This window comes from Diadema antillarum, unplaced genomic scaffold (assembly GCF_040938485.1).
Source record: "Diadema antillarum isolate AM-2024a unplaced genomic scaffold, OU_Dant_1.0 seq00000150_RagTag, whole genome shotgun sequence".
Lineage (NCBI taxonomy): Eukaryota > Metazoa > Echinodermata > Echinoidea > Diadematoida > Diadematidae > Diadema > Diadema antillarum.
In genome coordinates, this window is record NW_027271223.1 from 1100363 (window position 1) to 1126918 (window position 26556).

Sequence of the window (26556 nt, forward strand, 5' to 3'; positions counted from 1 at the left end):
ATCTATGTTCACACTGTTGAGCTTTTCCTTAAGTAGCCTTGAATAAGAAACAAAAGAATGTTAGCTGTGTGGTGAATGATCTTTACCTCTCATATTCGCTGGCACGGGGTCTTGTAGGCCGGTATCTTTCCCAGAAGAAGACAGTTCCACTTGCTTTGTTTTTGCATCGACACTAAAATTTGTTTAACATGGACAGAAAGAGAAGAGTAATTGGATAATATCACAGGGTTGCTCGCAAACATCAGCTGCATAGGACAGACAAAGTCAAATTCTGGCCTAATATCGCATGCTAATAAAGAAGAGGTATGCACACCACACTGGCACAAATTTTACTGTATATCCTTGACAGCAATGTTTGCATTCCCTCATGAGTAACATTGTGATATTCTTCTCCCAAGTAGTCAACATACGTCTATCACGACACCTTTCCAACCCCTGTATGTACTCATCTGCAACCCTGCAATCATCCTTGATGATTGCATACATTCATGAATGCACACTACAATCACATAAAATATGTATTTTAAGTTGGCTCCCAAGGTAGGTTTTAGGGACAGGGAGAGCTTGTTGTTTGCTGATCGAAGCTTAGTTGGGACTAGCCAAAATAATTCTTCCTGTCGCCTCAATAGAAGAGGTGAAGTGTGGCATGGCATCAGGCAGAAGTCATCACAGTGTACGCCTCATCAACCACATTTGAACTAGTGACCTAATGCTAAAAGTCAGGTACTTGACCCCTAGACTCATCCACCAATGACTTGGACAACTCCTTATCACTAAAAGCAGATGAAGATGGAAATGATGTGACTCGCTTACCTCAGGATCTTAGTAGTGATCAACCTCCCAACAGGGAAGACACTGGCAGGATCCTCCACAAAGGAGTTGGACAAATTCTTTAGGAGAATCCGTCCATGAATGTCTCGTGAAAGACTACACAGAAACACAGAGCAAATATACGAGTTAGATTTCAAGTTTCAGCATATATACATCTCATGGGAACAAAACTGCAGGAGATGTTGACAGAATTGTGTCGTAGCCATTGACCCCGATCTCTTTAAAAAACCAAACCAATTCTAATTCAGAAAAAAATAACAATGTAAAGAAACTGAATGGAACAGCCAAATGCTAACATTACTTGGGGGACTGTGCTGCACGCACGACAAACAAAAAGAATATTTACAACTAAAAGGACTGACTAAAATTCAGTATTCCTACATACCCACACTGAATGTTATGAGACAAAAATGTTCATTGCATTGTATTCACTGCACTGATACTCCTTTAAACTTGCATGTTGTCTTTTCAGAGGAAGTTGAAGTTGAGATTTCTCTGACACCCCCCCCCCCCCTTTCCTTTTCCATTCCCACAATGCTTGGGAGGTAGGTGCTAACAGTCTCATAAACCTGACAGAAACAGAACTTTATACATACAAAAGTAGTCCAGGCTGCAAACTTCTGTAGACTACAGAAAATACTGATACACAGACAATAAGTATATTTTGAAAATTAGAATCACATTTCGAATGAAGACGGGAAAATTCACCCCCCCAAAAAAAGGAAAAAAAAAAGAGAGAAGACAAATACAGGTTTTTTTTTTATTCATCCAAAATCTATACTTCCGAACTTTTATGCAGAAAGAACACATGGAATTTCCTCAAGACATACTAGTTGGTAGCTCTGATAATTTGGTCACCTGACGAAGATGCCTTTGGAGGAGCAGTGTCTGATATAGCCACGGATATTCTGCCCAACTACCAGGTCTTCCAGCACCTGTACGTCCCGGTCACTGCCGAGGGGGACTGGGACATTCTTGACTCGTGAATTCCTGAGAGAGACAGAGAACTTGCCATCCTTTCTTTTCTCTAGGATACGGCATCTGTTGAACAATGGCAAAAACGTGTACACATTACCTCTGTTTGTCTGTTTATTACAAAAGTAATCTTGGAAAATATTGGCAATACAGGGTACACATACACACACACACACACACACACACACACACACACAAACACACATACAAACAGAACATACCAGTGAATGTTTCAAAACTTTTTCCCAATACCATCATTTCAGTAAATAATGTAAATGAAGCCGACTTGCTGATCAAATGTGTTGAAATGCATGAGAAGAGTGAGGGTATTCTAAGTAACAATTGAGTATATGAATATAAGAACGACCCAAGTCCAATTTTTGGCCAAATTCAGTTTGACATGGGAAATTGTAGCTTATGCATGGACTCATCTTGTGTGGAAATGATAAATCCTAATTACCCCCGGAAGTGCCTGAAATGAATGAGTTAAATCTTATATTAATGTAAGAATGAAGGACTTGGGTCATTTTTACATTCATATAATAGCGCCCTCTCTCATCCTTCTTCCATCTCTATAGCAGAATATCATGTATATGAATCAAAGAACGACCCAAGTCCATATGAATCAAAGAACGACCCAAGTCCACCACACAAAATGGCCTCTCCACAATTAATGTAAATGTTGATTGTCATAATAATATATGTTCTAATTTGTATTATACAATGTTGCCTTCCCATCACAGTTAAATAGAATATTATTGGACAAATAAAAAAGATATGAAGTTTTTTTTAGTTTACTCGAAATGGCCTTCCATGGACTTGGGTCGTTCTTATATTCATATACTCAATTAACAATTGTGGAGAACAAGATACAATTTTATTCAATGCTTAACAAAACAAAAAAAATGTCAAGTTTGATCTCTTTCATATGAATGATTTCAGCAGCCTACATGATAAGAAAGAAAGATGACATCTTGTGAAAGTCTTTACCTGTGAAACTGGCCCACTTTCAGCACTTCAAGTGGCTTCTCAACATGTTTGTCATTTACATCTGTCAAGAAGACGCTGCCATGGCAACCAAATGGCAATTGCAGAAGAGCTGTGTCTTTCTGGAGTTGTGTCACCTTACAGTTGAGGGTCATCCCAGCTGTAATATCTTCCGACATGTTTCCTACATGGATGAGATCATATAACATTCTTTTAAACTTTTTCACGGTCTGTTCACTGATAACAATATTCACAATCCTCTCAGAATGTTTTCAAATCTTCTATGAAGAATAGTTTTAGAGGTGGTTTGAGTCTTTGAAGGCAAGGTGTATAAAAGCACAAAGCAATTCTCACAATAGCATTGCAAATAACACACTATGCTGTTTAATTTTCAAACAAATGAAATATAGGCCTAATTGGCACGAGTGATTTATCCGAGTGGCTGCATAAGAAACATCTACGGGAAATTCTTGAATGGATGTGTGGGCAGTGTAAACATATTGGCATCTAGTTCTTCAAATGAGCCCTAAAAACAGTTCAAAGCAGTTTCACATGTGCTGCAGAATATATAGCATATATAATGCATATGCCATATATTTTTCAGCAGTTTTAAATTTTGTGAATTTCATGGGTCATCTGATATCCATAAAAACAATACAGCTAAACATTGCAATATACATCAGCTCCAATGTGGGAAATCACTGACATCGATTCTTTGAAAGAAGCTTACTTATCCCTCAAACACCTGTGATCAAATATGCAAACTATAATGCTTAGGCATAAAGGTGTATACAGTACTCTCTCCCACCAGACTTTGTCTCAATACTCTACATGAGTGATATTTGAGTGACATTGATATGTGTGCCTACCAGTCATGCTAAGCTCCAGTAGCTTGTGCTTGAAGTCAAGGCGAACAACTTTGGCCCTGTGGACCTCCCCCTGCTTGAAGAAGGAGCCCGGGTGCTCCAGTGTGTAGACGTGCTTGGACAGATTCAGGCGGTGGACTTTTCCCTCGATTGACCGGGAGACATGGACCCACAGGAGGTCATTTTGGTCATCGTACTGATGGAGAAAACAGCATTTTATGCATAGGCAGTCAGTTGATATATGACAAGTGAACACAAACTCTAGATTGCACTGGAAACTTAAAATACATACTTGAAATAAGCAAATATGAACCGCTATGTGTTAAGTGGAGCAAACCTTCACATCATTAACACATCATTTAGTCATAAATGATCCTGGCAAGAATGAAGCTAAAAGATAAACAAATACATGTATTATATATTATGTGATAGTGTTTGTCATATAATTGAAAGGTGAACTGGTATAAATGACATTTCTTCATGACAGACACCTCAAAGTAAATGCATGAAGCTTGACACGATAGAAAGTTGTAACTTACTAAATGTACTATCACATAACACACAGTTCAACCATAATACGGTTACGATGTAGTATAAATGGGTGGTACTACATTTCTTTCACCACTTTCAGTATCATAAACAAAATGTGAGATAGGGCAGCATGGCCTCAAGGACCACTACTACCACTTGCATCCACAGAGGTGGACTGACAAATGATTGCAACCGACTATCGTGAACTTGCATATTTTCTAAAAATATCCAAATGAAATATCTCAAAATCAAGACCTAATGAATATAGAAGGTCTGTAAATCAAATAATGTCATTTGAAACATCAACTAAAGCGATGAATTATTGCTACCATGTTGACGATGCAGTTGACACTCTGTCCTGGTTTGAATCCCTTCAGCTCTTCCTCTGCATCCATCTCTCCAGGTGGATCACTTGACTCCAGCAAACTGTAAAGGGTATTCAGCAGAGATCACTCAATAACTACATAGTACTTTAATATATATATATATATTATTATATATACATATTTTTCTTAACTTAGCCTGGAGAAACACACCATGCAATAATCTTTATGCAATGTCTTATGGCATCAAAGAGCAGTCCATGATATCCATTCTTGGAAAAGTTTTGACAAGTTCTCTTTCATGTTTACCTGTCATTGTTAACAATTTGTCATTAAAAAAAGGATAAGCAATACTTTTGGATGGTCGCTGTACTACTTGACTTGAAATCATGAATATATATCACTTTTGTCATCAATCTGATTCTGCTCAAATTTTCATAGATTTGCTTCTTTCATCTCAGTGCTTGACCGACATGCACATGAAGAACTCATTTGCATAGATGACTTTCTCTAAGAGTTTCAAGAAACATGTACCAGGTACTTGCCTTGGTCTCATACTCAGCTCCAGCAGGTGAACTCCACAGTGGCTATGAGACACGGCCAAGTGCTGCTGCCTCTTGCCAAAACGGTAACCAATGACCTTTGCCCTGACCTTCTTGCCAATGGTAAGTGCCTCTAGTGGGTACTGACCCTGTGGGTAACAAGTTGGAGGAGAACACGGAAGAAATGAATGGTGGTAACATCACTGGGGCGACAAAACCTAGTATCTGAAAAATGTCAAATGTTCAGGAGAGCATAAACACCAACATTGCAGCCAAAGCACCCACAGCAAATAGGATCATCTTTCCTTTCACATGCCATTGTGGCTTTATTTTTGGAGTAAGACAGCTAAGATTCGGACAGGGCATCACTCAACTGATTTCATGTGACAATTACTCTGAAAAAGTGATTTTCACAAAAATTTGAGATACAAGATCTTGTCACCCAAGCAACTGTGGTAAGTAAACACATGAACATGCTTAACACTGGAGAAAACAAATTGAACTCTTTCTTTCCTAAAGGAGTTACAAATTCTTCTTGGTCCCGTTGCTTTCTGACATTCATAATTTTCTTGGTTATATTTGTCAGATTCCATAGTCAGCTAGAAAATTATTTTACAAAGATGGCACTGTTTTGTGAAAGACAGTTGTAATAAAAAAGGAAACTTTTTTTTCTACTACAACATGGCAATCTTCTAACACATGGGGCACACAACTGTCAAGAATTGTTACCGTCTGCAAGTCATCTGTGACCTCAGTGGCATGGATTCTCCCAAAGGTGCCTCCTTCCACTTCCACATTGATCTGTGTTCCTTTGACAGACTTTATCCTGGTGAGATAAAGACAAGACGACGATGAGTCTCGGTCAGCATTGGAGGCATGTGATCTACTACAGAACATACTGTCAATCAGAAAGACATACAGTGCACTCCCACTACAACAAACACATTAAAATATCTTGTTAAAACAAAGTAAAAATTCAGGTCCCCAAATTGTCATCCACATATCATTGTATACTTAAATTTCAACATAATGAAAGAAAACAGCCTGTCCCAAGGACTTTGTTATAATGGGAGTGCACTGTATTAATTTGAGTTCACAATACTCCACTGTATCCAGTTATACAGTACATATGGATACCCAGTAGGGAATAGAACAATGGTGTGGGTGGACGCAGCATCGGATTTAGTTTGAAGAGGATAAAAGTGTGAAAATTGGGCCCCAATTATTGGGCCCCAATTTGCCCGCCCATCCCCTGACCTGCCATGAACAAACTTGAAACTACAGTCACCAATTTACTAACTCGTAGCCTACTTAGCTCATAAAGTTTGAGAGAAGATATGTAAAGATTCCTGAATACGGCGGCTCTGTTGCCACCCCCCCCCCCTCCCCTTGTGCCCCTGGGGCCCAAATGGGGAATTGTGCCAATTTGTACAGATACAAATTCTATGAAGCTATTGATAATGCCTGCCAAGTTTGGTGAAAATTTTAAAATGCATTTTCAAGAAGATAAAAATGTTAAATAAGGACCCCAATTTTAATTTGGACCTGGGCCCCAAGGGGGGCACCCCCAGATTCGCCACAAAGTTTGGTAAAAATCCGTTACGGGTTTTTAAGAAGAAGATCGAAATGTTAAAACTTTAAGTATGTTGGATGATGGATGATGGGTGACACACACCGGATGATGAATGCTCACAATAGCTCATTTGAGCCTTTGGGTCAGGCAACTTCAAATCACAAGGTACATACAAGACAGTTATATTTTTGTTATCATCATCACCTGATGCTCTCCTGTCAGGCATAAAGGATCACCAGAAAACACAGCCATCTAAGGGTTAATACATACACTGCATTGATGATCTGTCCAATGGGAGGAGAAGACACTTCGGAGGGTACAGTGGGGGCTGTGGCCTTCTTTGGTTTACCATCTCCCTTCCTGGACCTGTTTGCCTTTCTCCCACGACTGCTCTCACTCAGAGGGGCAAGGTTACGACCATCAACTTGCCTGGACAGATTCCAGTAGAGAATGACAGCAATTAATCAAAGCAGATGATAATACAAAATGATAATGATGATGATGAATATAATGACGGTAATGATAATCTTTGAGATAATACTATCAAAGCGTGATAGTATTAATACTTCAAATACTAACAATAAAAAGAATGAGGATAGGTAGTACCTATGATGAAAACATAATATGATCACAATTATTGTTGTTCTTAATATCATTATTACCATTATTATGATCATCATTATCACAATCAACATAATCATCACAACAGCAAAAAAGTAATGATAAAAGTACAAAAAAGGATGAAGAGGAAGCAAAAAAGAAGAACACTGATGTAAATACATCACCTTATTTTCTGTTTGATAAGCTGCTTGTTTGCATAATTTCAATACAACTTGCAAATCAGTGCAAATAGTGTGTGGTGAATAGAGAGGCAATGTGTGAACCAGCAAAAGGCATGAATCATACGGTCATATCACTAACAAGAACTTAGGCTCTACATTAAAAATATTTGTACAGTAAAGAATGTTCTTGCACAACCCACTTTCTCTCCATAAACATTCTGAGATCTCTACATTGATAATGTCACCATGTCTGCATAAAGTCAAGGAAATTGTATTACTATACATTGTAAGCCTGTTGCACATCAAGTATTACCGAGAGCAAATGTTATCACAAGAGCATATTATGATTTTGTGACAAGAAGGTATGTGGACATTGTCTGGCAACTCTGTTTTCTTTGAGTATCCCTCTTCTCCACTAACCTGGTTCCACCCAGTATGACAGACTGCCCAACTGTTATTTCATCCCGGTCTGACGGTGTCGAGTTCAGATGCTACACAATTTAGGATAAAGATGTTCAGACAATGGAATTAGGACGCAGTTATGCAATAATTCACAAATAATCTATATACATGCCAACTCTTCCTATACAGAAAAGATTTTTATATTCAAATTTTCACTACAGCCCTAGCACACTTTTCGAAATACAAATTATCATCTTGACTGACAATGACTACATTTGGGGTCTTTGTTCTTTTATCTTGAACATTTCTTTCTTTCTTTCTTTTTTTTTTTGGGGGGGGGGGGGGGGTCTCTTGGGACGGAGGAAGGGAGGATTTACATAAATTTGGCAGGAAAATTGTTCTGATCAGAATTCAAACATACTTACAAGCTATCCGAATACATTTACACAACAGATCATTATGGCCACATTTTATCAAACATTTCAATATGACTGCCAGTATATTGTAATTCATGCAAACATGCTTTCACTTTTGGACCACAAAGCTGACCGTGACACAAGACTCTACATTAAGAGCCAAAATCTGTGCACTTATTAAACCACAGGATATCTGCTATTAACCCGGGAGTGTGAAATAGAGCAAAAGAGATGGTAGAACATTATGTCACTTACCTCTTTTGCTGGCACGTACACGAAGACGCCAGATGCAGTCTGGACCAAAGCAAAGTCATCTTTGACTAGCAGGACTGTACCACTGTCTCCTGTGGTGAGATTTTCCAATTTTTTCTTTGCCTGAATAGGAAGAAACACTTTGTTTCCTGTTGGCAGTCTCAGATATGCCATAATAATCATTATATTTCATAGGTATTAAAGTTGCACCTTTTACATGCACAGAATAAGAAACATGTGCAAAGTCTGCTCTGAAAGGAGTACATTACAGAGCAGTGTATGAATCAAAATTAAGACACTGCCATTTTACACATAACTTTACACTCCCGTTAAAGCACATCACACCATCCCACATGATGCAGCCATGTCTGACAAACTGAACATTAGAATTTTGAAATTCTATGTGTTTTCATGAAACAGTAATAGTGTAAGTGGTCACTGTAATGGACAGTTGTATGTTGACTTTGATCAATTAAGTGAAATCAGACAAACAGAATGCAAGATGTATCAAAAGAAAGTTACAGAACTTTGAGGTTTCACGTGTTTTATTACACATTGATGTTGATCACTGTGATGTTCACTTTTCAACTGTAGTCCTGCCCCCTGCCTACAAGGTGATTGCCGGGACTTGCCTCCAAGTTGGCAAGAGACTTTCGCATTTTTTTTAAAATTTGTTTATTTTTTTCCAGGTGGGTAGGGAATATGCAAAAGTTTTTTGCAAGAAATTCACCATTTTGCCCAGGTGGGCTGGGAATATACTGAGGTTTGAGAACACACATTTACTTTGAGAAATATTTCTGAGTGCTCCAAATACTGCCCAGCCTGTCGGAGACTTGGCATGAGATTTCTATGCAACTATTGCGCGGCCTGTCAGGGACTTAACCAGGACTTTGCATACTAGTGTAACATCCTAAAAATGCAACAGCATGCCATCTGCGGGTACCCAGGGGTCAAGATTACAATGGACAAGTGCATAATGCCCCTTAAAGTCCCCTGTATTCTCAACTAGTCCACATAGATAGTTCTTTATTGGTCAAATCAGCATTATGCAAGGGGATGGTCTGGGCAGTCATGCATACATTTAGGCACACAACACATGTACACAAAGATGATGGAAATGTTAAAGATACTGACACATCTGAGACAAGCAAACAAACAAACAAACAAACACTCAAAACAAAGAAGTATACACAAGTGCAAGACTAGTATAAATCCCTGATTTAAACTATGTAGTAACATGTGGATTGCTTGCAGAAAGAGAGAAAGATTACATACAAACAAATGCATACTAAAACAAACACTAACACAAATGCACACACACAAACAGGAAGAGGATTATATTTATGCATCTTACTATTTACAAAGTAATCTGAAGTAAAAAGGGTGTAAGCACAACACAACAGTCACAGGAGAAGTGCAGAATTCACCTTTTTGCTTTTTGATTTTGCCCGTTTCTTGCATTCTGCAACAAGTGTTTCCTTGATGGAGAGTTCAGCAACTCTATTGGTCAGGTCCACATTGAGTACACAGGCCTCTAAGGCATCCCCAACATTTGGTTTTGCCTTCCCTTTGAGATAACAAGAAAATAACAAGGACTGATGATATCTTTATAAGTCTTTTGAAAGCCAGAACAATATCATACTCTGCACCCATGTGTGAGGATTATGTACATACCAAAATATTGTTGAATACGCCTATGTAATACTTAGTGCAATGATAATGACAGAGCCAAAGGGTAGTGGAATCTCTGACCCCTGGTAAATATAAACACAGACAATCAATAACTTCACATGTAGTAGTACACATATTGAAGGTCTAATGCAGACATGGACGGAATGTATTTAAAAAGAAAATGACACAGGCTTTACACTTCAGTCATATTACATTAGCTATCCCATGCCATAATGTCAAATTTAATAAACACAAAGTTCATGATACCGAATGTTTTGTCTTAAAATGACCTAATTTGATATTTACTATGATTGTAAGAAATGGACTCATCATTCGATTAAATATAATATTAGATGGCTTTGACATAGCATGCCTTGAGGATATGAATGAATGTCAAAAGAATTTTTTATTTAACTGTTAAGAAATTGCACACACTTCAAAAGGAATTCCACTATACAGCTGTATGTCTTATCCTCATGAAATTGAAAAAAAAAAAAAAAAAGAAGCCCATACTGTTGCATGTTTAAGCTTACACAAACAGGTCAACCTAACTGACATCAGCTGACCCTTTCAGCATCTCTTGACCTTTTGATCATGTCAAAGTCATCCTACCTGTCATATGGTGCTGAGAAATGACCGCATCCACACCATGGGGAAGGGAGCAGACGAGCCCCTGTCCCTGGGTGTGCCTGACTGTCGCGTGGACAACTGAGCCAACGGTAAGCGAGATGAGATGCTTGAATTCTGGGGAGGAGATGAGGAAGAGTTAAGAGGACACAAATGTGGACTTTAGACACCTCTATATCCATACCTCAGCATCAGATGATGAACAAAAGGGAAATATTGTGCGATACACTCTGCTGCACTTTTCTGATGAGACTAAACTTGTTTGAATTTGCAGAGCAAACATATAAAGACTGATATCATTTTCACTTTGGTAACAAGAAATAAACTTCTGGACAAAGTAAATCGCAAACTGCTTTGGATGGTAATGTAACAAATTTATGTCCTTCCAACATGTCTCATAGCATCATGTTGAACAGATGTAAAAAAAATATTAAAACAAATTTACAACTAGAAATGTCGCTATGGCGAATGATGCCTCTGCCATAATGCATGATTCTCCCAATAGGCGTATAGTACAATGTCTTCACAATGTGTGATCCATGACAGTTTCACATAACTGGCAAAATATTGAAATGACAGGTTTGTCAGAAATGTGTTGAACTGGGTTTGCTATAATTTTCTAAGGGTGCAGGTACACATATTTGGGGAATTGAGAATTTTTACTTGAATTCTGGTGGACCTTTTTATAAGTTTATGCATTGAGTAATTTCCAAGGTATGAAGAAAGAGTGTAATGACGGTACAAAATAGATTTTTTTTTTTTTTTTTTTTTTTTTGGGGGGGGGGCATTGAAACCTGGCCTTTGACCCTTAACCTCTGATTTTTGACCTTCAGGCTGGAAATTTCCTGGAGAATCTCCATTAGGTAATGCATGTATTAAGTTTTGAAACTAATAATGCAAGCATTGCATATACTAGTATACAGTTTTGAGTTATCACGTAAACAGACAAATTTTAGGATTTGACCTTGATCTTTGACCTTTGTCCGATTTCACTGAAAAACTAATCAAGTAATTGTCCCATCATACATCATCTTCCAACAAAGTTTGGTGAAATTTGCTCCATCCAGTCTTGAGTTATCGCGTAAACGCATACAATTTCATGATTTGGCCTTGACCTTTGACCTTTAGCCAATTTCACCCAAAATCTAATCAAATTATTGCCCCATCATACTTCATACTTGGACCAAGTTTGGTAAAATTCCAGTAAATATTACTCAAGTTATCGCGTAATCGAAAGCGCACGGACGGACATACAGACGGACGGACGGACGGACAACCCGAAAACATAATGCCTCCGGCACCACTTCGTGGCAGAGGCATAAAAAATGTAAACATTGAAAACAATGTGCTTAGAATATGCTTCACTTTCCAACTGGCACAAAAGACAGTACATCATGGGAGGATAATTTTTCTGTATCTTTACTTCAAATAATACTTCAGATGTATGATCACTTACACATATATTTCAGTGTTCATAGAGCTTTTGTGTTAAATGTTATGTTATGTTAACAATGCAGAAGTTGATGTCTGCAGACAGATTGCATTGAAATAAGAGAACTAAAAGAGCTTTTTTTTTTTAGGGGGGTACTCTTTTAATGGTTGAGAAGCTCTAAAGATCATTATATAACCTTGCATATAACTGAAAATAACATCATTCTGTCTTTGTGCAAGAATTATGACACTGTAGATTAAATAATTATGGACTGCCATACAACTGACATATTGTAAGATAATCACACACATCAATCCAAAGTACCAGACTTTCACACTTTAAAAACAAAACATGTTTCTTCTATCTTATCGTTTCTGTAGAACATCTGTTTTCACCTTTCTTTTCTCTGAGAATCAACCCCACACGGTCTCTCTCTGTAAAGTATGTCTCCAGACGAGTCAAAGACCCGCCAGACAGGTCGTCGCCATGGTGACACTCAGATACCCTGAGAGACACCAGAAAGCGTTTCCTCTCCAAATCCACCTCAGTGACCTTTGCCCTCAGTGTCTGACCAACTTGGAAGATCTTGGATGCTTCGGAGACATATTCATCAGCCATGGCCTGACAACGAACAAAGCAATTCCATTTTATAACAAAGATGCACCTACTTGTTATTCTTCAGACAACTGCACATGTAGGGCACATCGAGATATTTGATGTAAGATTCGAAATATTTGAATTATTTCAATAACATGGCAGCACCATGTCTCTCTGTGTCTACTGGTTTAAAAGCTTACACTTTAACTTGTACACACAGTCTATGTCTCATGCAGTTGTGTAACACTACCATGATATAATCTGCCATTTCAGCCAGCATCAGCCCATAAACACTACTTCCTCCAAAAATATGAAAATCTGTGAAATTTATGAGCAGTAATGGCTGCTGCAATCCAAAGAGGCTGTAATAAATGTAGTGCTCTGGGAGAAGTTTGGGAAGGTAAACTCAGTGTAAAGATGACATTTTAAAGTCAAATAAACATCTCACACAATTTTATCCAAAGTGAATATCCACTGTACGACATTCACATTAGAGGTTCTGGAGTAGGGTAAGCCCACATCTATGGTGCCCAAGCTTGATCTATATCTATGATGCACAAACTGAATAATTTGATAACTTGTTACATTCATCCTGGCAAATATTTTGAAGTTGCCCCTCATTTCTCTGTTGATGGGGCATACACAGTTACCAGGTATTCATACATGTACCTAGGGCAGCATTCAAGCATCTTTCTTCATATATCGCCATCTCCATTTTTTTCAACACATTCAAACGATTACAGGTGAACAGGTGAACAGGTGGCATACTGGCACCTGGGGAAGCTAAGCTTCGAAAGAGCTAAAATCTAACAATGTGTAAAGCATACACTGTTGGGTCAACACTTACAGCTTTAGGAGCCAAACCAACAATTTTGTTGGGAAACTCGACGAAGACCCCAAATGACATTGCATGACGCATCACACCGACCAAGTCCATGCCAGCCTGCAACTCCTCAAAGTTCCTCACAATCTCAGTGTTGTTACGAGAGGCCATGATCAAAATGGGCTTGCATGTCACAAACTAAGTAACAAGTGGTGGTTAGTTAAGAAATCAACAACTTCAAAAACATAAACAGCACACTATTTTTTTTAACCTACCAAATTTAAGATGGGTCATAGGTTTGTTGCTTAAACAACTCTAGTTTATATCATGATGGATTTCCAAAACAGAGTCACAGACTTACATGGCTATGAGCTACACAAAATACAACTAATAATCAATTTACAGAATAGGCCATAATGATGTCTTTATGTCACATCAAGAAACTAGAAATGTCGCTATGGCGACTGATGCCTCCGCCATAATGCATGATTCTCCCAATAGGGGTATAGTACAATGTCTTCACAATGTGTGATCCATGACAGTTTCACATAACTGGCAAAAAAATAAAAATATGACAGGTTTGTCAGAAATGACTTGAATGATCACTTTCCTTGAACTGGGAGTGCAGGTACGCATATTTGGGGAATTGAGAATTTTTACTTGAATTCTGACAGACCCTTTTATAAGTTTATGCATTGAGTAATTTCCAAGGTATGAAGAAAGAGTGTAATAACAGTACAAAATAGATTTTTTGACCTTTTTTTTTTGGGGGGGGGGGGGGGGCATTGAAACCTGGCCTTTGACCCGTAACCTTTGACAACCTTTGACAGTCTGGCTGGAAATTTCCTGGAGAATCTCCAGTAGGTAATGCATGTATATAAGTCAGAAAACTAATAATGCAACCATTTTATATACTAGTGTATGAGGGAAATAGTAAAATATTGAGGAGTTGACCTTGACCTTTGACCTATGACCCCTAAATTCCCTAGATAATCTCTGCCAGTCAGTACATGCGTATGTACCAAGTTCCATGAAGATACATTGAACCATTTGTGAGAAAAGTGATATTACAACATTTTCACCTAACCTTTGACCTTTTGACCTTTGACCTTATGACATGAAACTCTGGGGAATCTTTATGCAATAGTACATGTCTACACCAAGTTTCAAGAAAATACCTTTGGGCATTGCATAGATATGGGGGGAAATAGCAACATTTTCAGCATTTGACCTTGACCTTTTGACCTTTGACCTCTTGCCAATGTCACTAAAATCTATTCAACTAATTGTCCCATCATACATCATCCTTGGACCAAGTTTGGTGAAAGCTGCTTCATCCAGTTTTGAGTTATCACGTAAACAGATAAATTTCAGGATTTGACCTTGATCTTTGACCTTTGACCTCGGTTCGATTTCACTAAAAAACTAATCAAGTAATTGTCCTATCATACATCATCCTCCAACAAAGTTTGGTGAAATTTGCTCGATCCAGTCTTGAGTTATCGCGTAAACGGATACAATTTCATGATTTGACCTTGACCTTTGACCTTTGACCTTCGGCGGATTTCGCCCAAAATCTAATCAACTAATTGCCCCATCATACTTTATACTTGGACCAAGTTTGGTAGAATTCAAGTCAATATTACTCAAGTTATCGCGTAAACGAAAGCGGACGGACGTACGGACGTACGGACGTACAGACGTACGTACGGACGTACGTACGGACGTACGTACGGACGGACGGACAACCCGAAAACATAATGCCTCCGGCACCACTTCGTGGCGGAGGCATAAAAAATGAGATGCAATGTGTCGTAATGAAATTACTGTTCTTCATATCAACCATATAATTTTTCTGTCAGTATCATATTTCAACATATTTCAGAAATGATGACATACAATGTAATTATCCTAAACTAGTGCATACAATATGCTCCAAATCATTACTGAGAATTATGTTTTTGTTAACTTTGGGTGGTGACTTTCATAGAGCCTTGCATCTTTACTTGTTTGTCTCCAAAGACATTCTTAATTAGACAACTTTTAACATTGTTGCTGTTCTGCAATAGTACTGTTTGTTCTACACTATCATACAACACTATTTTTATCTTAAAGGGGATGGCTAGTAACTGATCAGTGGGAATCAGTGGGAATGCTGGGGGATGATTGTTCCAATCCTTGTGGGATCAAGGATGTTTTATACATGGAGTTCCAACTGGCTGTAATTATTATTCAAACAGTTGTCAGATTTCTATTGATGTACAAAGGAATTCCACAGGTGCACTTGTGCCTTTGATGATCGATGTTCCTTGCCGCCGTCTTGCTGAGCATTCTGAAGATTAATTTTGAACGTTATCATAATGTTGGCTATATTTTGCTTATCTATTTATTAAATGACATAAAATTTCAGTTAATGAATAAGCATCTAAAACAAAAGACAATTCAGTCCAGAAATTTGCGCAAAAGTGTAAATCAGAGCTGTATCATGTGACAATGTTTAAAACTGTACCATCCTAGAAAGCTGGTTTTATCACTTTTCCGCTTAGTTTCCGCAAATGAAACTAATATGGAATAATCTTCAAGTATAATTCTTTATTGATAAATGTATCAGATTAGTGACCAGGTATGACCAGTGGAGTATTTTTCATCTTTATTTCAGCATTTTTTGCTCAATTTCTATTCGCGCATCCTCATGTCTGTACCAACTACCTTTTATAAGAAGGGATAGCGAAAAGTAATTACCATCACAAAGAAATATCTTCCTTTGAAAGTGGCTAGTGATTATGCAATGAGACACAAGTCAATTGTCTTCCTATCTGCCCGGCAGATCCTGTTTGGTACATGCTTCAAATATTTTTGAGCGGCGGCTTCGAACATGTAGCAAAGGAAATAAGACGGTTGTGACTCCATGCTCTAGAACCTCCTTGGTGGGATTCATTTAAGAGTATATTACATATCTATTGTTGTGTGAAAATTGTTTGCTTCAGAATGGTCTCATATTCAAGTAATGTGCAGTTTAATGTTTCCAGGTTAGTATGCCTGTACAGTGACGGGGCATTAAACTGCACATTACTTGAATATGAGACCGTTCTGAAGCAAATAAGTTTCACACAACAATAGATATATAATGTACTCTTAAATGAATCCCACAAAAATTGGAAAAATCATCCCTCAGCATTCCCACTTATTCCCACTGATCAGTTACTAGCCATCCCTTTTAAATGTGAAATGCATAAGCTTAGAGTCAATATGAGCCAAAAAGAAGAAGGATACAGTCATCCTGGTCTTAGCATTGTGGGACCACGTCATTGCCTGGTCTATCACATCGCCCACAGCATAGCTAGCCATCAAAGCCTCACAGTTCTCCAGATGATCTGACAGGTGCGTCTTGTGAATGAAAGCAGACTGGCCGTTGGGCAACAGGGTGACAGAGAGACCCTCTGGCTGGACCTTGGTCACCTTCACTTTGACCATCTGCACATGTCAAAGATGTAAAGGTTTTACTCCATGTACTCATGTGTATATTCATATTTAACAGAATAATCAAACTTACCAAATATACCCCACAACAGACCAGGTTGGTAATTTTACGGCTTTAAAGAAACGTGCCCCAAGTTTTCATGACGATACGATGCAGGGGGAAAAAAAAATCACATCAGGTGATGAATTTTTCTGGAGGAGATTCTGAAGATGATTTGGAAGCTGATGACTGGAAAGACAATGAAAGTTGCAAAATTTCATTCAGACAATGCATCTAAGATGATCAAAATTGAAATAAATTGACTGCAAAGGTATGCAATTATTCAAACGTTCTACTTCACAATAGAGACTTCACCCACTAAAGGAATAGAAATGTGCTCTCATCTTTCTGCCCCTCCCCTACCCTCCCCTCTTCCTTAATCCCCCACCACATGCCACAGATCAGAATATTGAGGCCTGAATTAAAAAACATACCAGGTAGTCTAATCCAATCCATAGTTTGAAATTCACTCCATTGGCTTAGTACGCGTGAAGTAGGCATACCTTGCACATGCCCCGTGTCAGCATGTATTAATACATGGATGTCCGTTGGCATATGCTATGTGTCAAATGCCTTTTAGTGATTAAAATACCTATATCCACGGACTAGATTACGGCTACCTTGTTGAATTGTAGCCTGAATGTTACAACGTACCTTAAGACACTCAAACCTCTTGGTCTTCTCTGCTGCCGAATCATCCTTCCTCAGTGATAGGGCGAGTTTCTCGTTCTCTGGGTCAACCCTGAAGACACGACATTTCAGTGCTTGGCCCACGTAGAAGTTTTCTGCTGGGGAGGCCTCCTGCCTGATTCCTAGCTCTACTCTTGGAACGATACCTTTAAGGGGAAAAATTCAAAACAGTATCAGACAAGAGTTTGACAATGCTGTGGAGTCATAATAAAAACATGTTAGAAAATAATGACAAATATTTTGCCAAACCGTGCACACCTAAATCAAAGCACATTACAAATAATGAAATACGATAAAATCATATTGAGGCCCAAAGAAAAAAAAAATGGGTTTTCAAGTTGAGAAATTGGAAATTTCAGGAATGCTAAAGAGCTTTTGGACAAAAAAATAAAGTTTGATGTCATGATGGTAACATCCATATCAGTTCTCTGCTCTGTCTGTACCTTTGACATTGTTGTAGAAGTTTACAATCAGCCCGAAATCTTTCACAGCCACCACACAGCCATGGATCCACATTCCCATTGTTGCCTGAGCATAGGATGTAAGAACGGGCAAGGTGGATTTCACCATCGTCTTCTTGTGGGTGAGAAGGACACGTCTCTTGGCTGGCTCCACCACTATGACCTGGTTGGGATATGAGAAATGATCATCAGATCAATGATTCTCTGAGAATGCATAATCTAGGCAGTGTAATGGAGAGGTAGGAGACGATACTGTCATCAATTTCAAAGAGTGGGTCAAATGGTTTGGCATCATCTGAAGAGAGAAGCATGAATTTTTGGCCACTTCCTGGCTACCTATGTACATTCTAAACATGCTGCATGCCCATGGATTAGCCACAATCCCTATTTCCTTATAGGGACATTGGTATTTGACTGCTATACAGCACAGAGGTTCCATCAATCTGTGTAGAATTTCATCTGTATAGAATTTCATCAATCATACTTGAGGCTAATGGACATATCCTTTTGGACAAACAGTGAATAAGTAAATCACACTACACTGAGAACTGCATTTCAAAAGCATGACAGGCTACCCTATGGCATCATGACACAGTGATAGCAAGAACACTAACAAATAGCTAGTCAAATAACTGGTACTTGACAGCAGTTCCAACGCATTACGAGTGATTCTACAACCATTTGTTGTTTGTCAGCTTCATGTGTTTAATCAGACTTTAAAAAGCCTAAAGAAGTCATAAATACCAGAAATATATGAATACATTGACTAAGAATGAATGCGTCTGAAATATATCTTCTACTGATCAAACATCACAGACATCTACCCGAACCATTTTACATGTTGCATCCAACTGAAATTACATTACAAACACTACCAAAACATTCACTGTTGACAATTCATTTACCCTCAGTTCAATTTCTGATCCCACGGTGAACCGCTCGTGTGGCTTTTGAATTGGCACATCACCAAGATGGGTCCGTGGGACAAAGCCATGCACCCTGTCCTGGATCTTGACTGCCACACCCCTTGGGGTCACCATCTCTACCACACCCTGGCAGCAAGAGAGATATAAATGTACAGCAGAACATACAATGTATGAAGACATTCAAACAGAGGAAAGGACAGGGGGATGACATGAATAGAAGCGGGAGAATAAGGCTCAGCTACTCATTGGACAAACAGCTAGAAGTCATACCATCAAGCCAGAATACAACATGACCTTTATCAGTGATTCATAGATACAGAAGAACTATTACACTGAAATGCAATGAGCCAAAATATCAAAACTTGAACTTTTGGCAGTAAGGGGAATTCACATTAAATGTGGACTTCCATGCAAGACAAATAAAAAAAAGATCTGAAGAGAGAGAGACAGGTTGAGAGGAAGTTATGGGAAAGACCTGATCATACCTTAGTCAGCATGCCTGGTTTGATGTCCTTGACGCCCAGAAATGGCTTGTCCAGTACACTCTGTCTCATGGAGACAATGGCCAGCCGGTCAAAGTAGCCAACATCCAGGACTCTACACTGGACCTTATCCCCTAGACTCCTGGCTGAGTGTCTTTCTTGCTTGTCATCACTAAGGTGTGTTTGCTGGACGAAACAAGAAAGTATGTGAAACAATATTGTATATTAGGAATGCTTCAGTGCTGAAATCTCATTAAGATTTATGTACAACCAACTATTGAAAAATTCGAACAAGGAACTTTGTTTTTTTTTTTTTTTGTAGATGAGTCCTTGCATGAATAAAATTATGAACAAGTGAGGTTGGTCAAAGTAGAAAAAAAATCATACCTAAATTTTGTGTGAAAGTTTCCGTTTCACATGACAGGTCTTGGAGGCAGCCTTTACTTAATGAAAAGGAGAGTAAGACCCTTACATCTTCAAAAGAATCAAACAAGTTATTACTAATCTTTACCCTCTTCTCTTGATTTTTGCATTGAATCTGTTCATTGAATCTTTAAGCTACCTCATGCAAACCCATTTTACAGTGTCCCTATTATCTAATTTTGAGTATAAAACATTTACATAGAGTGGACATAGATTTCCAAATCACATTGTAAACATTCAAGAAAATCATGTCACAACTTTGACAACAAAAATACAAGACATACGCGATAAAACAACAACTAAAAAAAAAATCTAAGTTTTTATGATATGGTTTTATCACCAAGAACAGCATTAAAATCCTGGATGGATCCAACCATATGGAATGACCAACAAAAAAAAAACAACAATCCATCCAGATTTGTTTGACTGCATCATGTGATCACTCGGACCTTTGACTTGTATGTTTAAATCTGTTCATATACATCATATCAGGATTGGGAAAAGGGAGCATGGTGAAAGAAATGTCAAAGTTATGTACAGCATGTTAAGGTAAAAGAACTGAAAAGTATGGGCATCCTCCCAGTGTAAATAGTGGGTCACCAATATCAACAAACAGTATACTTGACAAGATTTACCTCCAATGACAATATCCTACAATGCATCACTTAATTTCACCTCCTTATAAGGGATGGCAGCTTGATCTAAACTGAGTTCTAATCTTCTGAAATCACATGTATACACACATTAACATGTTGTATTTCATTCAAATCCACTCACATAGACGATTCCTCTTGTCTCAGGTGTGAGCTGCACCAACACGCTGATCTTCCCAAACACTCTCACAATGGTGGCCTCTTTGAAAATATCTCCAGGTGCTACATCAGCAAAAAGCCTCCCGTCAGGGTCGCAGGTCGACTTCTGATGGACGGCAGTCAGACTCAGTCCAAGAGATTTTGTGGTGGGGCAGTTGTAGAGAACGACACCTGTTAGCTGAGAAAACACATCACAAAATATTGTATACATTATATATTCAGTGAGTCTATTTTTTTGTGACTTGGAACTTGCTAACAATTTCAGAAATGGTTAAATTCACAGTTGTGGAGTACAATAATGGATAAGGAAATGTCGAACAACATGTGCATATCACATTCATGTCGGGATCACAGTTAATTTTTTAGCACATTTTAAAATTCACAATAAGTGCCCGACTCACAAATTTTTGCGAAACCTCAATAGATGAAAGTAAACAAAACCAACAAGATAGTCAAAATATTACAATCAGTATCATCCCTTCATCATAATGGCCACTCATACCATCTTCATTGCCATTATTAATGGAATTATCGTTTTCACCATCACTTTCATCAACGTAGATGACCTTGACAATAATAGTGCTGCCATAATCATGCAAATATCGTTGTCATCATCATACAGCAACTTCAGTTGGGTGTTATGTTTTACTCTACATAGGCACGATAAGCCACATTTAAGATCACTGGACTTTCTTTACAATCACAGTCATGCAGTCAATTTTCACGAGTATGTGCTCCCTAGGTTGTCAATCACTTCATTCACAGCCAGTTTTCATTTCAATCTTTGTTATAATTCTTCCCATGGGCAATCAACAATTCAGCAACATCTACCTACACATGATGTACATCAAAATAGAAACATTACCACGATCTGTAAGAATCATGGAACAAAAAACACTGGTGATTGATAACCTAACACAAGTGTGGATCATCCATGAAGTCTTACCATTTGGCCAATCCTGTAAGTGTCAAGATCCTCAGATTTGTCTTTCACGTGGATGACATCCACACAGCCTTTGTACAGCCCAAGGATTTCCACTGCCAAACAATTTGGAAGAATCTGATGGAAACAGCGAGAGTGAGTGAGAGAGAGGGGGAGAGGGAGGTGTCATTAACATGCAGGATGTGGTTTAAACATGGTGCTGGGAAATATATGGTAATGGTGAATTGTTCTTTCTTGGTAAAGTGGCCCCTGCTCAATTAGAAGAGGTCAGGAGAAAAGCTTTCCTCTTGTTTAAACAGGGCTCCCACTAAAAGGAGACTGCTAGATGATTTTCAGATCTTTTCGCTTGAACATCTTTAACCCGTTGAGGATGATTTGATTTTGCTACAATATGTATTTCCCATGGACGCTTGCCCGAGTATACTCTGGATTGTCCTCAACGGGTTAAAATGGTTAGACTGGGTTCAGAGTTTCATAGTTTATAGCACCTGCAATGAGGAATAAAACTGTTTTCAAAATTCATAACAAGTCCCAATGAATGACGATGATGACATAGCAGCTTCAGATAAGAATGCACAATTGGGTGTAAAGGAAGTAGAACAAAAGAAGCATGCAAAAATTGTGGAAAAATGTCAAGGGGGGTTGATAATGCTACTGCTTTGAAAGTTATCATTAGTCATGGACAGAATGTGTTAATAGAGCATGCTGAATTTCAGCTTAATCTGATAATCCCTTCATTGTTGTTGCTACAGTCGTTTACATCCTGTTTTTGTCCTATTCATCTCACAGGTAGCATGGCTTGGCAAAGACTAAGCGCTTGAATAGCTCCTGTACTTCAGAGCCTCTTTTCTTAGTTCACACTTTTCCAGAGTGTGTGCTTTCTTTCCAATATTTAGATAGGTTAAGAGAGTCCATTTGAGTTGAGTTATACATCATTTTAAAGCTTAGAGTTTGCTCTTTCAGAATCTGCACTTAACTAAAAATCCATGCCTGGCAACTTTTTGCTGGCTTTGTGGTGCAGGGTCACAACTGGGTTACTGCTGCCAGTTTTGCATACTGTAAAAGTGGACATTTTTGTGGTGTTGAAATTTTCGCGCATTTCGCACAACCAGAAGCAAGCACAAAAATAATAGTGTGTGAATATTTTTCCTTGCCATATGTTCCAGTAAATGATGTTTTGATTCTGCGGAATTAAAAACACGCGAAACTCTTCTTACCCAGCCGAGCGCAAAAAAATTGGTAGCGCAAAAATATCCACTTTTACGGTAATCCCAAAAAGCACTGATGCAAATGTTAGCACATGAAATAAACTTACACTACTTGTGCCAAAGAGCAAGAAAATAATCATAATCTCATAATCGCAATTTAGATGTTCTTGAAGGGCACACAAGCAAGACCCTAATTATCACATTTCCGGGATAATATTCCTCAGAAGTAAGAGCAATATTCTTCGGAGTAACTTGCACTCCAAAAAGTTACATCTACATACACTTGGTTATAAAATCAAAACATATTCAATTACATACTTAAGGCAAGCTGTAACTGGTCACTGACCTTTGTTACTGTGGCATCAACCTTTGTTCCTGGCAACAGAGTAGATAATGTAGTGTGAGAATAGACGGTGGCTTTGGCTTTTTTCACTGTTGCTGGGTCCGCATTTAAGAGAACAGAGCGTCCTTTGGCCTTGACCTCCTTGACCACACAAGTCACTGGCTGACCGGTCTGCAAGTCGTGCTGCCTGACCTTCACAAGCTTCTTGGCATCTTGCTTGCTAAGGAAAGCCTTTGTTCCACGCACTCCCAGATCAACAGTGTAGCCATGGTCCTCGATGCTTGTCACGCACCCATTGATGACCTGCATATTAGTCACAAGGAGAACCACAATGATGGGGTAAAAAAATTAAATAATGGATTTAACAGCCATGCATTTTTGTTTCAAAGCCAACTACTACAAGATGACATAGTTTGAAGATGTTGTCTTCTTACATGATGTACCTAACACATCTGGATGTGTATAGTGGCTATAAAGCAAGAATTCATTTAACCCATATCCGCTGGTCTTGTAATGCAGTTTAAAGGCTGTTGCTGCTGGAGGCTATTTCACATATGTTCAAAAAACTGTGCCGCCTCAAATTCAAGGTGATGTCACCAACACTTATGAAAAATAAGCCATTTCTAGTACAGATTATCCCGTAGGTCAGCATTTCGCAGCATTTGCGCGAACTACGGGATATCCCGTAGATCAGCGGATATGGATTAATGTGTATTTAGGTAAAAGGTAATAACATTGCCCATGAAAATATCTAAACAAAACAAACAAAACATACAGAACAAGCAGATACTTGGACCAAGAACTTTCAGTAAAAATGGATGACATTCTCCAAGAATGCAAAATGGTGAAGACACATTTGAGAACAGCACAATTTACCATTCCAGCTTTCACTGAGGAAGAGTTCAGATCGGCATTGATCTCAGTGTAGTCCAGTGAGGCTTGGATTCGGCGGTGACCATTCTTGGATGAGCTTAGTGACTTGATCTTGCACTGCACCAGGTCCCCGATGGAGTACAGGGCACCGATGCTAGGCAGACTCTAGAATAATAGTAAAAAAATAGAGCTCACGTGAAATAAAACAATCAATAGCATTAGTGCATTTTGCCAGTATATTACTTTTTGTATGTTTTGCACACATCATTGAAAGTATGGAATGTGTGGATAATTTCTGATGTGATATTTAGATCCTCCAAAGTATAGCATGGCATACACAAAAGATTTACATGACATAGCATACACCAGAATTCTTCCCATCCCCATTCTTTTCAGCGTGACTACAATGAATTAATGTAATTTCTTAGTACAGTCCTACAAACTGAAATGTAGCATTTGATTATCTCTCTTAAACTTTTACAATATCAAATTGTCAAAATGTTAGTTAGGTTGCACCAACTGCTTCATTTAAACAATAAAATAAGTTGCCAATTAAAATGGCCAACAAGAGTTCATGTAAGATGTTAAAGGGATCATATAGTTTTGGTTGAGATCTAACTTCGAGTTTTTAGCATTTTGGGGTGAGATTATGAGAAACCTCTTATGAAATATGAAAGAGCATGTAATTCCAAAAAGAATTCAACGTTTATTTGATGAAAATTGGTTTTGAAATGGCTGAGATACCCAAAACAGAGCAATTCTAAAAATTGTGGGACCCAGCTTTCATTACGATCGGTTTGTTTTACTTTATTTTTGGATGTCTCAGCCATTCCAAAACCAATTTTCATCAAATAAACTTTGAATTCCTCTTAGAAAGGTACGCTCTGTACTATTTTACAAACGGTTTCTTGATATCTCGCAAAAAGTTAAAAGCCCAATTCTCACGTGTACCAATACTGTACCATCCCTTTAAGTTCTGTAAAAAAGCACTGATAAAACTGATATTGTAAATTAAAGAAAGTAGTACAAGGTTTTAGGATGAATCATAATGAACAAAAACGAAAATCAAATTGACTGACAGCTATGTTACCTTGAGCATAACTTCACAATGTGTAAAGTAGGTTTCAAATGTGAACAAACCTCCTCATCAGCTCCTTCCTCCACATTAATTTCCTGCAGCTTCTGTGTGAAAGCGGCCGAGATATCTGTGATCTGTACAAACCCCTTTAGACAATTGGGCAGGCTGAGCACGACTTCATACTCGTGGACCTCCTTGACCGCTGCCAGTACCAACATGCCCTCAGAGATTGTCTGCATAAGATTCAGTGGCATGAGTTTTTACTACTTGGCTCAGTTTGCCAGTCGGCTCCCTGCACATTGTACACAATCTTCACAAATTACATATAGCCTATCACCAGTAATGTACCTTTCACCTCCAAAGTGTTCTGTTCAGAGCATCTCCATCCAAATCTAAAAATCTGAACAGATCCTGATCATATCAACATTGTTACTCAAATAAACTTTTATTGATGTAAAGATTATGTATCTATATCTGCAGTTCGCATTGTCGGATCTACCACAAGATGTGTTTGGAATTGCTAATATCAGTTCATTGTAATGTCATGTTTGTTTCACATAGCTCCATGATACTTTTGGCAATACAAATTTGTTATTTGTTTGACAGGAGCTGCAAAAACCAGTACAGTATTCATCGCATAATCGGGACAGGTTGGGAGTAGCAAACACGGCCCCTTTAAGCGAGGTGCCCGATTTCGCGATGAGTACTCACCATACACTAACGGCATACGACATGTACATGTAGTGCACACACACACACACACACACACACACACACACATGCATACTGACGTACTGTACATGTACATGAATACACAACACGCTACCCCTCGGCGCGACCCTCCAGCTCTCCCTGCATTCTCGCAATGATGTAGAGTAATCGCAACCGGGTTCGATTCTTCTGTCAAACACGCGTGTACACGTAATCAATGTCAGCTCATAGTCTAGATTCATAAAACGTTACGTATTCGCACATACATTGAACCCTTCTCATCTTTCACGCTCTCCCTCCCACTCTCTCCCCCATTTCACTGAATACGTAACTGTTCATAGCCCATTTCAATCACGTAACTTTTGCCCAGTCACAACTGAGGAAGATTGTGACGTACACACAGATCACAGTGTACAGCTGTATTGAAAGTTGAAACCAAAGACAGTAGATAACAAG

The 26556-nt window shown here is 38.5% G+C and overlaps 1 protein-coding gene across 1 annotated transcript in view; it reads right to left on the reverse strand.

Moving 5' to 3' along the window:
- Positions 1 to 25643, reverse strand: part of LOC139727759 (protein RRP5 homolog) — a 32959-nt gene extending 7316 nt beyond the window's left edge. Inside the window, exons 1-25 of the mRNA XM_071638737.1 lie at positions 25452 to 25643; positions 24315 to 24476; positions 23442 to 23741; positions 21891 to 22004; positions 20910 to 21122; positions 19713 to 19895; positions 19207 to 19353; positions 18284 to 18464; positions 17805 to 17986; positions 16904 to 17104; positions 13655 to 13828; positions 12606 to 12831; positions 10764 to 10895; positions 9908 to 10047; positions 8484 to 8603; positions 7831 to 7901; positions 6899 to 7057; positions 5785 to 5881; positions 5059 to 5204; positions 4520 to 4616; positions 3663 to 3855; positions 2797 to 2977; positions 1690 to 1872; positions 814 to 927; positions 87 to 172 (exon numbers count right to left, since the gene is read on the reverse strand). Of these exons, the coding sequence (XP_071494838.1) occupies positions 87 to 172; positions 814 to 927; positions 1690 to 1872; positions 2797 to 2977; positions 3663 to 3855; positions 4520 to 4616; positions 5059 to 5204; positions 5785 to 5881; positions 6899 to 7057; positions 7831 to 7901; positions 8484 to 8603; positions 9908 to 10047; positions 10764 to 10895; positions 12606 to 12831; positions 13655 to 13828; positions 16904 to 17104; positions 17805 to 17986; positions 18284 to 18464; positions 19207 to 19353; positions 19713 to 19895; positions 20910 to 21122; positions 21891 to 22004; positions 23442 to 23741; positions 24315 to 24476; positions 25452 to 25643 (3994 nt within the window). The remainder of the gene's footprint in view (positions 1 to 86; positions 173 to 813; positions 928 to 1689; positions 1873 to 2796; positions 2978 to 3662; positions 3856 to 4519; positions 4617 to 5058; positions 5205 to 5784; positions 5882 to 6898; positions 7058 to 7830; positions 7902 to 8483; positions 8604 to 9907; positions 10048 to 10763; positions 10896 to 12605; positions 12832 to 13654; positions 13829 to 16903; positions 17105 to 17804; positions 17987 to 18283; positions 18465 to 19206; positions 19354 to 19712; positions 19896 to 20909; positions 21123 to 21890; positions 22005 to 23441; positions 23742 to 24314; positions 24477 to 25451) is intronic.
- Positions 25644 to 26556: the final 913 nt, after the last annotated feature.